Genomic DNA, 11198 nt, shown 5'->3' with positions numbered 1-11198 from the left:
TCTCCTCCCTTAGCCCCGCCCCAGCCTCTGGCTCGGCCCCACAGCCCTGGACACAGTACACACAGCCCAGAGCCTCTGCTCAAAGGGAAACAAAAGGCACTGCTCGGTTCCCATGGCTGTGACCAGCACCATCGCACCAGGGCTGAATGCTCAGAATCCTCATTACATTCCGGGGTAAGACCCAGAGCTCAGCCCTGTTTGCTTCTGGGAATAGGCGTGTCGGGACAGGAGTTGGGCCACTTAGACCTGGGGCCAAGTGGACACACCGGTACAGGGGGCCCAGGGCTGGGATATCTACAGTGCTGGATGGAAAAGGAAAAGCAAGGAATAGTGGTAGCTGGTCCTGCCATGAAGCTTTGTGTTGTCTTCTCCATGGTAACAGGGTAACAGCAGAGGGGAAGGTTTGAAACCCAGACAGAGAATTGAGAAATGCCTGCTCCAAATAAACACACAGCTGAGTCCAGAAGAGATCAAGGCTTCAGGGATCTGCTTCTGTCTCCGCGGAGGGTGGGACAGGGGGATTCTAGGGTGAGTGGGTGAGTCCTGTGCTTCAGGTACACGGGACACTGCCCGCTGCTTCGGTTCAGCATGGGCCAGACCTATGGGCAGGTGACTGGTCAGCTACTTCGAGGAGCTCCTGGCCTAGCCTGGCCCCCTGCCCGTCGCATACTTTTGCCTCCCATCCGGCCTCCAAGATCTCCTGAGGTTCCCAGGGGAAGCTTGTCTGTCAGGCGTGGGCACGAAAGGCTCAGCTCCAGCATGATCCCTGGGTACACAGGTATGTACAGGTATGAATGGGTGCCCCAGCCCAAAACATGTCTCCCAACACTAAGAGAAATCTTCCTTGCCCCCTGCCCACCCAGGTTTTGTCCCCCAGGCACAATTCATCTTTGCCAAGAACTGCAGCCAGGTCTGGGCTGAGGCTCTGAATGATTTTGCTCGGTGGCATGGGAAACAGGGGAGTCAGGAGCTGCCAAGGGAGGTAAAAAGAGAAGATGTGGAGAAAGACCAAGAGCCAAAGCCGGAGCCAGAACTGGAGGTGGAGAAGGAGCCAGAGCGGGGACAGAAGGTGGAACACGTGAGACCAAGGCTGCGGGGGGTGCAGGGGGCTGGAGTGGGGCGCCTTACCTGTGCGTAGGCTAGGGGTGGACATGAGCAGCGTAGCTTCAGCTACAGGGATGAGGGCCCGACGGCCAGCTACACCTCCCTGCCCTGGGGGCTTGTGTGAGAGCACAGGGCCTGAATTTGATAGCCCAATTTTTTTTCCATCAACTTCCCTCCCAAGGTTTCCCCCTATTCCATGGATGACAGAGATCCTCGCAAGTTCTTCATGTCAGGTGAGGGCACATGGGTAATGACCAAAGGCACGGGAAGGCCCTGAGGAGGTCCTGACTCAGTATCCCCACCCCCCAGGCTTCACTGGTTATGTGCCCCGGGCCCGCTTCCTCTTCGGCTCCAGCTTTCCTGTGCTCACCAACCAGGCCCTGCAGGAATTTGGACAGATGTACTCGCAGGGCAGACCCCAGAAGGGTCTCAAACATCTCCCCCCACTTTCAGGGACCTACTCTCGGAACCTGGGCCTTTTACCTAACTATGGGGGCTATGTGCCAGGTGAGGATAGCCCCAGAGGGAGGCTTTGGGGACCAGAATGTGTGTGTGTGTTTGTGTGTGTGTGTGTGTGTGATTGAGGTGATTTGGGGGGGCGGGGGTTGAAACTAAAGGATACAGGGGACCTCGGATCATGTGGTGAAGCTTTATTAGTGGGCAGAAAAGGAAACTGAGGTAGTTCACAGTAGGGAGTTAAGACCAGATTTTGGAGGGTCTGAGAAAATAAAGGGCGACTGGCTGAGAAATAAAGGGCTTTTCCATGACACTGACTACAAGTAACAGACTCTCTTGGCCACACAGGGTATAAGTTCCAGTTTGGCCGCACATATGGGCATCTCACCCATGATGCTCTGGGCCTCAGCAACCTCCAGAAGCAGCTGGCGGCATAGGTACCTGGACTTCAAGCTCTCTCTTCCCTTTTCATCTATCCCAGCCATCCTTTTGGAAGGAAGAGAGATGGGCTGGAGGGTGGGGGGAGACACAAAGAGAAAATGGTTTGGAGGCCAAGCACCTTTTTTATTAATAGGTGTAATAAATAAATAAATAAATACATAAACAGAAGCCTGGGCTCCTCTTCCTTCTCCTGACCACCAGGCATTGGCCACAGCCTATTTACAGTTGGGGGCTTAGGGATCTGGCCCCAATACTGTCACCCATCCTCCTTACCACCTGGCCCAGGGAACCCTGCAAATGGGCCTTCTGGCCACCTCTGTCCACAGGGACATGCTTGCAGTACCCATGGAAGGCTGGCCCAGATGGCCAGGGGAAACCCTGGCAGCCCAGTGCCTCGTCCATTCCCTCCTCTCCTGGTGGAGGACTGGACGGAGTCACTGGGACAGTCAAGGAGACGTAATTAATACTGAGCACAGGGATAGGTGGCCCCTGTTCTCAGTCTGCTCTCTGTAGCCAAGCCAGAGGGCTTGGGAAGGGCTCTCAGGCTCTGAGTCTAGGGGTTAGAAGGATCCCTGAGGCCATCGGCATGCACAGGACCTCAGTTCTGGCTGCTTCCAGGAGTTGGACTTGGAGTTGGGGTCAAGGTCACGTAGGCCAGAGGCACCAGGCCGGTGTCAGGGCCGCGGCTGCAGCTCAGCCAGTCGCCTCCAGCTGGCCCCAGCACCTGTAGGAGGTCTCCCTTGCGGAAGCTTAGCTGTCCGGGGCCTGTGGCCAGATGGTGGCACAGTGCCTTTACCTCACTGGGGAAACAACAAATGGAGGTCAGAGAAACCCCACCCAAAGCCAAACCCAGCCCCCAAATCCTTCTGTCTCCCAGGGCTTACCATGGAGGCTTGGAGGGCAGGGCTGGACAGTATGGCTCCTGCAGGCTCTCCTTGGGCTCTGGCTCCCGGCGGGCACCGACCGTCTGCACCACTAGTTGGAACATGGACCTATCCAGGCTCAGCCATTCTGAGGGTAGCCTAGGGGATAGCAGTGGGGGCTCTGGCTCTGTCTGGGCCCTGGCTTAGATCAGGCTCCCCAACTCCCTGTCTCTACCATGGGCTGCCTCTCACCTGTTTGTGGGCCGGGCCTCCCGCTGAGACTTTCGGGACCCAAAGAGGTGTCCCCACTTGATGCCCCCCGGTGAAGGCCCTGGGGCTCCTTCCTCACTTTCTGCTGGGGGGGCAGCGGACATTTCCCTTTCTCGACTGCGCCTCAGCTCAGCTAGCACAGAATCAGGGGGGCTCCCCATCCAGAAGGGCCAGCCCCTGTCCCGGCCAAGGGTCTCCTCAGGGGCAGGGCAGGCCTCAGCCCCCTCTACTACGCCCTCTCGTGGGGGTGGCCCGCCGCCTCCTGCCCCTTTCTTTTTCTCACTGCTGCCGCCGCTGCTGCTATTGCTGCCACCGCGGGGGAACCTAGACCCCTCAGTGGAGCCGTCGATGTAGACCTGGGAGCTCTGCATGAGCTGGTACCACCAGCCAGCCTGCCCAGCTCGGGCCCTGCCGCGCCCGGAGCCCCCAGCTGCCTCTGCCACCTCTTCCGACTCGTCCTCATCCTCATCTTCTCCACCTTCTGGGGCACCCACGCCCTTCACCCGCTCCCCAGGGGCTGCCCTGTCCACGTGTGCAGGGCCCTCCTGGTCCCGTGCCCGGGCCAGCTGCAGCGTGGAGTGGGCGGACAGCAGCAGGTCCTGCGACACGCGCAGCAGCTCCTTGTGCTGCCGCTGCTGCCGCCCACTTTGCAGCAGCCGGTGCTGGAACAGCAAGTCGAGGCTGAAGGGCAGCAGGGCCAGCGGCTGTAGCAGCAGCAGCAGCTCCTCAAAGAGGCCAGGGCACACGGCGTGTGCTGCGCTCAGGAAGCCCCACGGCTGGTAGTGGGTCTGGATGATGTCTAGGGGAGAGAGAGGGACTGCGTCGCACGGAGTGGGGCCTTTGAAAGGCCACCTGGGCAGGGCCACTGCGTCGTGCTGCACAGGCCACGTACTGTGCCACGGTGCCCCCTGAATTGCAGTGCGGTAACTGCACAACCGTAAGTGGCAGCCCAGAATTCAGAGAGGTGTTGGGGTTCCTGGCCACCCAGACTTCCAGACTGCCTGAGTAGCCTGCTGCCTGTAAGGCTCTAACACAAGTAGAAGCTGGGGAAGGACTTGGGTAGAAGCCCAAGCTTTGAGGATGAAAGCTTGTGTGGTTCCCTCCCCACCTCCCGCATCTGAAAAGACAGTCGTGTCTCCTTCTTGTGAGCCCCCCAGGTCTGGCCTACGTTGAGTTTGCAACACAGGACAGGGTTCTGGATATTACCTTCATGGTTATAGAGGTGATTAAACCAGAACTCCAGGGACCGGATGCTGTAGGGAGATAGGGGAAGAGGGGTGAGTCTTGTGTGGACATAGCGAGCTGATAAAGTACAGAGACAGACACAGGGCCGAGGACAGGTAAGCGTCTCCCTTCTACGGCAGGGATGCTACCTGTTCATTTCAGGTAATATAGTCCCGGAAAGTCAGTGGGGACGTGGGAAGGGGTGAACATGTAATTCATAAGCCAATTACTTCCTCCTAGAATGGAGTTCACTTGCACAGGATCCAGGAAGTCAGGGCAGCTACTGAGAGCATATGGCCAAAGAGGATGAGGTGGGCCATACTTGGGAAAGAAGAAGACTATGGCTCCCAAGGTGGACTTAGGGTCACACAGGACTTGGAAGCAGTGCTGGAATTGAGAGGGTCAGGGCTTACAACATCCAGAGAAACTGAGAACCAGATTAATTTCCACATAAGCCTGACTGTGGCTTTGTAAAAGCAGAAGACCATGTTGGTATGAGTGCCAGAGGGTCGTGGGTGTGGTGGGAACCCGGAGACCTGCTGAGAGGCTGCAGCCAGGCGGGGACAGCGGGGACAAAGGGAGGCCGGCCCTCGCTGTAGATCTGCACATCCCCTCTTTCTGTCTCAATCTAGGGAGTGGCTTCCGCAGAGGCTGCCGAGCCAGGGGCGGGGGCGGGGAGGTCAGGTCTGGCTGCGCCACACACTCACTTGAGCAGGCCGAGGATGAAGGCGTTGAAGCGCATGGTATGGCTGGTGAGCTCTGGGAACTGGCTGACTTTGTGGCAGAGGCTGTGTAGGGCCTTGGTGGATGGGCCTGGGAGGAAGCCAGAGCTACAGGTCACACGCCCAGTCTCTGGAACCCTAAATTCAGCCTGGCGTCCCCATCGTGCACCCAGCTCTTACCTAGCTGAGTGGAAGCCTCAACCACACTCCATGGCATGTTCTTACGCTGCCCAATGATGACGTCTAGCACAAAGGCCTTGAGCCCGTCCTCCAGCACAGCCCGAACCGCAGGGCACAAGTACTTCAGAACTAAGTGGCCTATGTTGGGGCTCACAGAACTGTTCCCCAGCTTTGCCTGCAGATGAAGTAGGGAAGTTCAGGAAGCCTGACCTTGGTCCCCCCTGACTCTCTTAGTCAGCCCTCATGAGGCTTCTCTTGCAATCCCCACCCCTAAGGACCAACTCTGGGTTCTAGGCGGAGGAGAGCAAGGGAAGGCGGTAGCACAGCACAGAGAGGGTCAGCAGGGTAGAGCTCAGCTCTCCGTTTCTTGCCTACCTTTACCCCAGGATCGCGGCTTGTGCCAAAATGGGCCACAATGAGGTCCACAGCAGTGTTGACAGCTTTCACCAGCCCTGTAAGTGAGGATTTGAAGTCCCTGGGCAACTCAGCTGGGACTGAGCCCTCAGTGGGGAGAGGGAGAGGCTTCTACACACACTCTCTGTTCCTGCCCATGGATCTCATCGAGGCACCAGGCCCTGGTCCCGTCCGGTCTTAGCCCAGTTTTCAATCCCCTCCTGTTTTCATTTCCCACCTCAATGATTCCATCGTTGAGATCCTCAATATCCTAACTTCTTTGACCTCTTACTCTAATTCTGGATCAATCTAACTATCTGTCTACTGGCTGCTGCTGGATCAAGTCCAGGGTCACTCACAGGTGACTGACTAGGGCCCTTCTCTGAAGTGTGCCACCCTCTGCTATGCCCTCCAGTTGCCATGCCAAACCAAGCCCTCGGTTCTACTTCACACAGGAAACAGAGGCCACTGGGTCATGAATCCCTTCAACTTCCTTCTCCACCCAAAAGACATAACTATATTATGTCTCTCCTCCCTTCCTCTTGCCTGCTCCCTCTTCCATCTTGGAGAAAGGTGGCTATTCCCCTTGTTGCTCAAGGTCCCTCCCTCTCCTGAAGCTCTAAATCTCCCATTCTGCCTCTGCAAGGGACTTTAGTTTCATCTTTCTCTCTTTTCAAAGGTTCTTCTTTTCCAAATTATGCTGTTCTTTCCCTACCATCTCACTGAAACTGCTCTTAGTTCAATGGTCCCTTATTTGCTGAGTGGTTCCTTGTGTTACCATCATGCTGACTCAAGCCCCTAGGCCCTGTGGTACTTGAACTCCCCCTATTAGAGCGCATGGGCATTTATTAATGACATACAGCCTCCCTCACTATACTGAGATCCCTGAGGGAAGAGACTGAAGCCTCATTCCTAAGCATCTGATGAATGACCCTTGCTCACTTGCACGTACTCACAGTACACAGCACATAGACTTCTTGCCCCAGTGCCTGTTCTCATTTCTTGGTTCTGGGAGTTCTCTGGGCCAGAGAGCAGGGCAACAGGCACAAATAGGCAGTAACAACAGAATTCCTGCCCTGAGCTGGGGGTAATATCCACCTTTTTTCTGAAGCACGTCAATGGAAATGGCTTCTGAGTTGCCATCTGGGGACAGACAAAACTCAGCTGGAGGTTTCTCAGTCAAGGAAAAGGGGTCTTGGAAGTCAGGGCAGGTCAGTGGTAATGGCTTCACTACTTGACCTGGAAAGAAGAGAAAAATCAATCCTGAGCAGCTCTTTTTCTAAGAGCTGCAGCTCAGTTCTGTTCCTCAGACTCTGAGACGTGTTCCTTTGGGACTGACCCCTTCTCTAACCCTTCCCAGCTGAGGGAGAGCCTGTCCTGAATGAACTGGCGACCTGGCCCACACACCATTCAGTCGGCAGCTCAGGTGGCCAGCAGCACTGAGGGAACCAGGGAACTCAAAGATGGGGTTCCTTCGGGCCAGCCGGGCTTCCTGCGGCCTTCGGTCTAGGCTCCCTGACAAACCAGGTGGCCCTAGTGGGTTCTTCTTCCTGTATTCCCGCCACTTGAGTGCTTGAGGGGATAGATGGTTGGCTGAAAGCAGAACAGATCAGAAGAGACAGGCAAGAGTTAGCAGGAGACGGCATTTCATATCTACCCAGGGGGCCCATATGAGACAGGAGGGCTGGGGCTGAGTGCATATTATCTATAAATGCTGAGGAAGGAGATGAAACATTTTACCCTCTGACCCGAGGCTGGAGTATAAGAAACCATTCCGAGGGGAGGCGGAGGTTCTTGGTGTGGGGTAGGGGCCTTGAAGCTCATACCATTACTGGGCCTGGAAGCCATGCTGCTCTCGCCGCCTCCCGGCGCCAGGCTCTCTGCTCGACTGAGGCTGGATCTCCAGGAGCCCAGAGGAGGCAAGCTTCCTGTTTCATGGAGTCGGTATTCAGCCAAGGTCAGTGTCTTCTGATCCTCCTTCTGTGGCTGTTGGGAGGTGGCAGGCCGGACAGCAGGACAAGAGAGGCTCCATGGGGGCGGGCTTTCTGTGGCTGTGACCTGCTCTGGAGGAGGGGAGCACGAAGTGGAGGCAGAAGAGTCGGTGCTGGGCCCAAAGGGGCCAGCACTCCGGATGGGGGAGTAGCTGCCCAGGGGTGATGGCCGTGAGGTTTCTGGCTCAGGCCCTGGTTTCCTGGCACCTCTGTTGGTGGGTGCTTGTGAGTCCCCTGAAGGAGCTGAGGCTGGGACTTGAGCAGTGGGGGCAGCCAGTGGGGCAGGCTGCTGTGCCCGGCTGCAGCCTGAGAGGCTGTAGAGCTGGGAAAGGTTGTGGAGGGCCCGGGCCTTGGCCAGCTGCTTGGGGAAGTGGTGCTGGAACACGAAGGGCTGGATGGGCAGCGTAGTTGGCCTCTGTTCCTTGCTGTATCGAAGGACTGGCCGGCTCTCAGCACCACCCCCTGTGGCAACAGGGATGGAGAAAGAGTCAGATGGACAGACACTGAAACACACATGAGAGGCAGCAGAGAAGCAGACAGACGATGCTCACTGGGGAAAGGGAAAGAGACAGGAAGGACCAGGGTCGCAGGAATTGAAGAGGGTAGGGGTGATCCAAGTTTGTGGGTAGGGACACTGCTCCTCCCTTCTTTTGTAAGACTTGTCCTATTGCTTTTATGATACGGAACTGTCTTGTATTCTTGGCTGTTCACCCATTCTTCATTTTCTTGACTTCGAAGGTGGGTGTAGCTTAAGGCTCAATTCTTACATCTCACTTTACATTTTCTCCCCTGCATTATTCAAGAGTAGCCATTCATACAGATGACTCCTGAACCCAGAGCTTTAGCCCCGACGTTCCTTTTGATCTCTAGGTCATTCTGCTCTAGGGTTATGCTTTCACTTACAATTTGCTATTTTAAAACAGCTTGGGACGGCCGGTGGCTCAGGCGGTTGGAGCTCCGTGCTCCTAACTCTGAAGGCGGCCGGTTCGATTCCCACATGGGCCAGTGGGCTCTCAACCACAAGGTTGCCAGTTCAATTCCTCGAGTCCCGCAAGGGATGGTGGGCTGCACCCCCTGCAACTAGCAACAGCAACTGGACCTGGAGCTGAGCTGCACCCTCCACAACTAAGACTGAAAGGACAACAACTTGACTTGGAAAAAAGTCCTGGAAGTACACACTGTTCCCCAATAACCCCTGTTACCCTTCTCCAATAAAATCTTAAAAAAAATAAAAATAAAAACAAAATAAAACAGCTCATCTATCACCTTTCTCCTGATAACTTCCGTTTCTGTCAGTGGCAGAACCACCATGTTCTTTGTTTCTAAGGCCTAAAGACTTGGAGTCAGCATCACAGGTGGTCAGGGTCGAGACGTTCTTGACGTCAAGCTGTCGCTCAGCAGCCCCTATCTCCACCCAAGCCGGCACATTGCGTTCTTGAGCAAATCTAACCATCAGAAACGATTCCCTGACTTGCAGCCAGAGACAGCCTCCTGTCCACCCTCCACCCTCAACGCCAGCCCCACACCCACCCTTTCGTGATCCTGGCATTGGAGGAGACTTAGAGTCCACGTCTGCTCCCTCTACACAGTGGTGTGTTCCTCAATACTGGTCTCCTGTTCTTTCAGCCAATCTTCAGGTCATTGTCCCTCAAAACATGAGGCTCAGAACTAAAACAAAACTCCAAGACGATGCACAGAGGGACAGTCTGCATGTGGCTTGTGCTTCTAATAAAACATTGTGCAGACTGTAAACATCCGAATGAACACGAGGTGGCACTCCGAGGGCCGCACCGTCTAAAACCCTGGGTGTGGCTCACCAGCACGACTCAGGCTCAATGACACTGAGGCAGGAATTATATCCGTACTTGGCAGATGAGGATATTGGAAATTCAGAGACTGTCATTTGCCCAAGGTCACACAACTAGGAAGTGGCAGAGCTAGAATTCTGTCTAAGCCAGAGTCTGACTTTGGGGATAATGTTCTCTTGACTACATTGTGAAATGTAAGGCTATCAGACTGGGTTTTCCTATCCCTCATCTTTTCCCTTTAATTTATTTCAGTGAGTCTTAAGGAGATGGTGACCACAACCCCATTAAAGAGATGTTTCAGAATCACTCTCAGGGGACATTTTCAAATGATTCCTCCTGTGATCCCCAGTCAGTACTTAGAGAGCAACCTTTGTCATTCTCCCTTGCTCACTATGCTCCAGCCATACTTCCTTCTGTCCTTAAACATGTTAAGTTCATTAATACCTCGGGGTCTTTTGCACCTGCTGATTTTTCTGCCTGAAACTGTCTCATTGTCCAGGCATCAGCTCAAATATCACCTCCTTAGAAAGACCTTTTCTGACCCCCCCAGTCCCTCTGGCAAGTATTTCATTTCCCTGTTTTATTTTCTTTTGAGCATTTTTTCACTATCAGAAATTATCTTATTTCTTTATTGTCTATTAGTCCTCATAAGGACTCCAGAAAAGCAGGTTTTAAAAGAACTGTTCATTGCTGTACCCCCAGGACCTAGAACACAGCCTGGTACTCAGTAGGTACTGAATAAAGACTTGTTAAATGAACGAATCCCCACTGTTACCCTTGGTTCAGGCTAGACTTATTGTATCCGTAAGTCAGCTTGCTTCCTAAAATACCTGTTTTATTGTATCCCACGTGGCCACTACTTGCCACAGAACAAAGTCGAAGCTTCTCAGTCTGGTAGGTATCCACACCGCCCCAGATTAGGCTTCTCTCCACTCAGACGTCCACCCCCGCCATCCTCATTAATACCACTCATCCCACCCTATTCCCATCTTTACACACACTGTTCCTCCCGCTGGAAATGTCCTCTTCCTTTCCACTTACTTAAAACATCAAACTGCGAGGTTGAGCTGACCCTAGTATTAGATTAGAACCTCCCAACCCTAGCTTTTTTTACTTACCCCTCCCCCTAACTAAACTATGTTTGAATTAGACTATTTATTCCTACTCTTTTAAAAATCCTCCCTGCTAAGTTCCCAGGATAGGGTTTGAGGCAGAGGAATAAGGTCAGGGAAGAAGGTGGGCCTACTGTGGGGAGTAGGTCTCAGTTCTACCTGCAGGGAATACAGAGAATATGTTTTCTCACTTTTCTATGTGCCAAGTCTTAAGAAAACTGGAGACAGAGTCCATATTCACCCAAGTCTGCTCTTCTGTAGGTGACATAAGCCCTCAGTTCCTTCTTAAAACAAAGTGCCCAGGAGTTCCAGGTGACAACTACCTGGTTCAGAAGAGTGGCGGACTGTCAACTCCTCCCTTCTGGAGTCCTTTTAACTTTTTGGAAGCCCTTCCAAACTGCTGACTCATTCTGAGTTTGCAATTAAGTAAACATTCCCAAATCAATTCAAGTACAGCTCAGATATCAAACTTCACATTGGTCCCTGCTTTATTAGTTCCTTCCAGATTTGGTAAGAGCCTTTTGAATCTTGATTCTGCTGCTCAGAATCTCAGAGATCTCAGCTTCTTTTGCTCACGAATTCAATGAATTGTCACTCATTTTTTGATTAAGAAAGAGTTGTACAGAATCAAGAG

The 11198-nt window shown here is 53.8% G+C and overlaps 2 protein-coding genes across 12 annotated transcripts in view; one reads left to right on the top strand and one right to left on the bottom strand.

Moving 5' to 3' along the window:
- Positions 1-57: 57 nt before the first annotated feature.
- On the top strand, positions 58-2151 carry CIMIP2B (ciliary microtubule inner protein 2B; the record flags this gene model as incomplete). 6 transcript variants are annotated; one of them, XM_081067616.1, is made up of 6 exons in its annotated part: positions 58-174; positions 383-778; positions 864-1069; positions 1286-1337; positions 1414-1611; positions 1909-2138. In XM_081067616.1, 5 exons carry the CDS (start codon positions 589-591, stop codon positions 1995-1997), a joined length of 735 nt encoding a protein of 244 aa, XP_080923742.1. The 6 variants fall into 6 exon arrangements, with proteins under 6 accessions (XP_080923742.1, XP_080923738.1, XP_080923740.1 ...); XM_081067612.1 differs by having other exon boundaries at positions 91-174; positions 555-778; positions 1909-2043; XM_081067614.1 differs by having other exon boundaries at positions 113-174; positions 555-778; positions 864-1078; positions 1558-1611; positions 1909-2043.
- Positions 1740-11198, bottom strand: part of RUSC2 (RUN and SH3 domain containing 2) — a 45410-nt gene continuing 35951 nt past the window's right edge. For 5 of the 6 annotated variants that reach the window (XM_081067605.1, XM_081067601.1, XM_081067602.1 and 2 more), the window contains 10 exons: positions 7480-8106; positions 7061-7246; positions 6752-6892; positions 5636-5712; positions 5261-5435; positions 5066-5171; positions 4341-4387; positions 3117-3933; positions 2886-3023; positions 2118-2801 (listed from right to left, as the gene is read on the bottom strand). In XM_081067605.1, the coding sequence (XP_080923731.1) occupies positions 2600-2801; positions 2886-3023; positions 3117-3933; positions 4341-4387; positions 5066-5171; positions 5261-5435; positions 5636-5712; positions 6752-6892; positions 7061-7246; positions 7480-7501 (1911 nt within the window). In that variant the 5' untranslated portion in view covers positions 7502-8106 and the 3' untranslated portion in view covers positions 2118-2599. Of the gene's footprint in view, positions 2802-2885; positions 3024-3116; positions 3934-4340; positions 4388-5065; positions 5172-5260; positions 5436-5635; positions 5713-6751; positions 6893-7060; positions 7247-7479; positions 8107-11198 lie in introns of all 6 variants that reach the window. The other variant, XM_081067600.1, reaches the window with a different exon arrangement.

The sequence above is a fragment of the Rhinolophus hipposideros genome, assembly GCF_964194185.1.
Source record: "Rhinolophus hipposideros genome assembly, chromosome: 11".
NCBI classification, from domain to species: domain Eukaryota; kingdom Metazoa; phylum Chordata; class Mammalia; order Chiroptera; family Rhinolophidae; genus Rhinolophus; species Rhinolophus hipposideros.
This window is presented reverse-complemented; position numbering and strand designations above follow the sequence as displayed.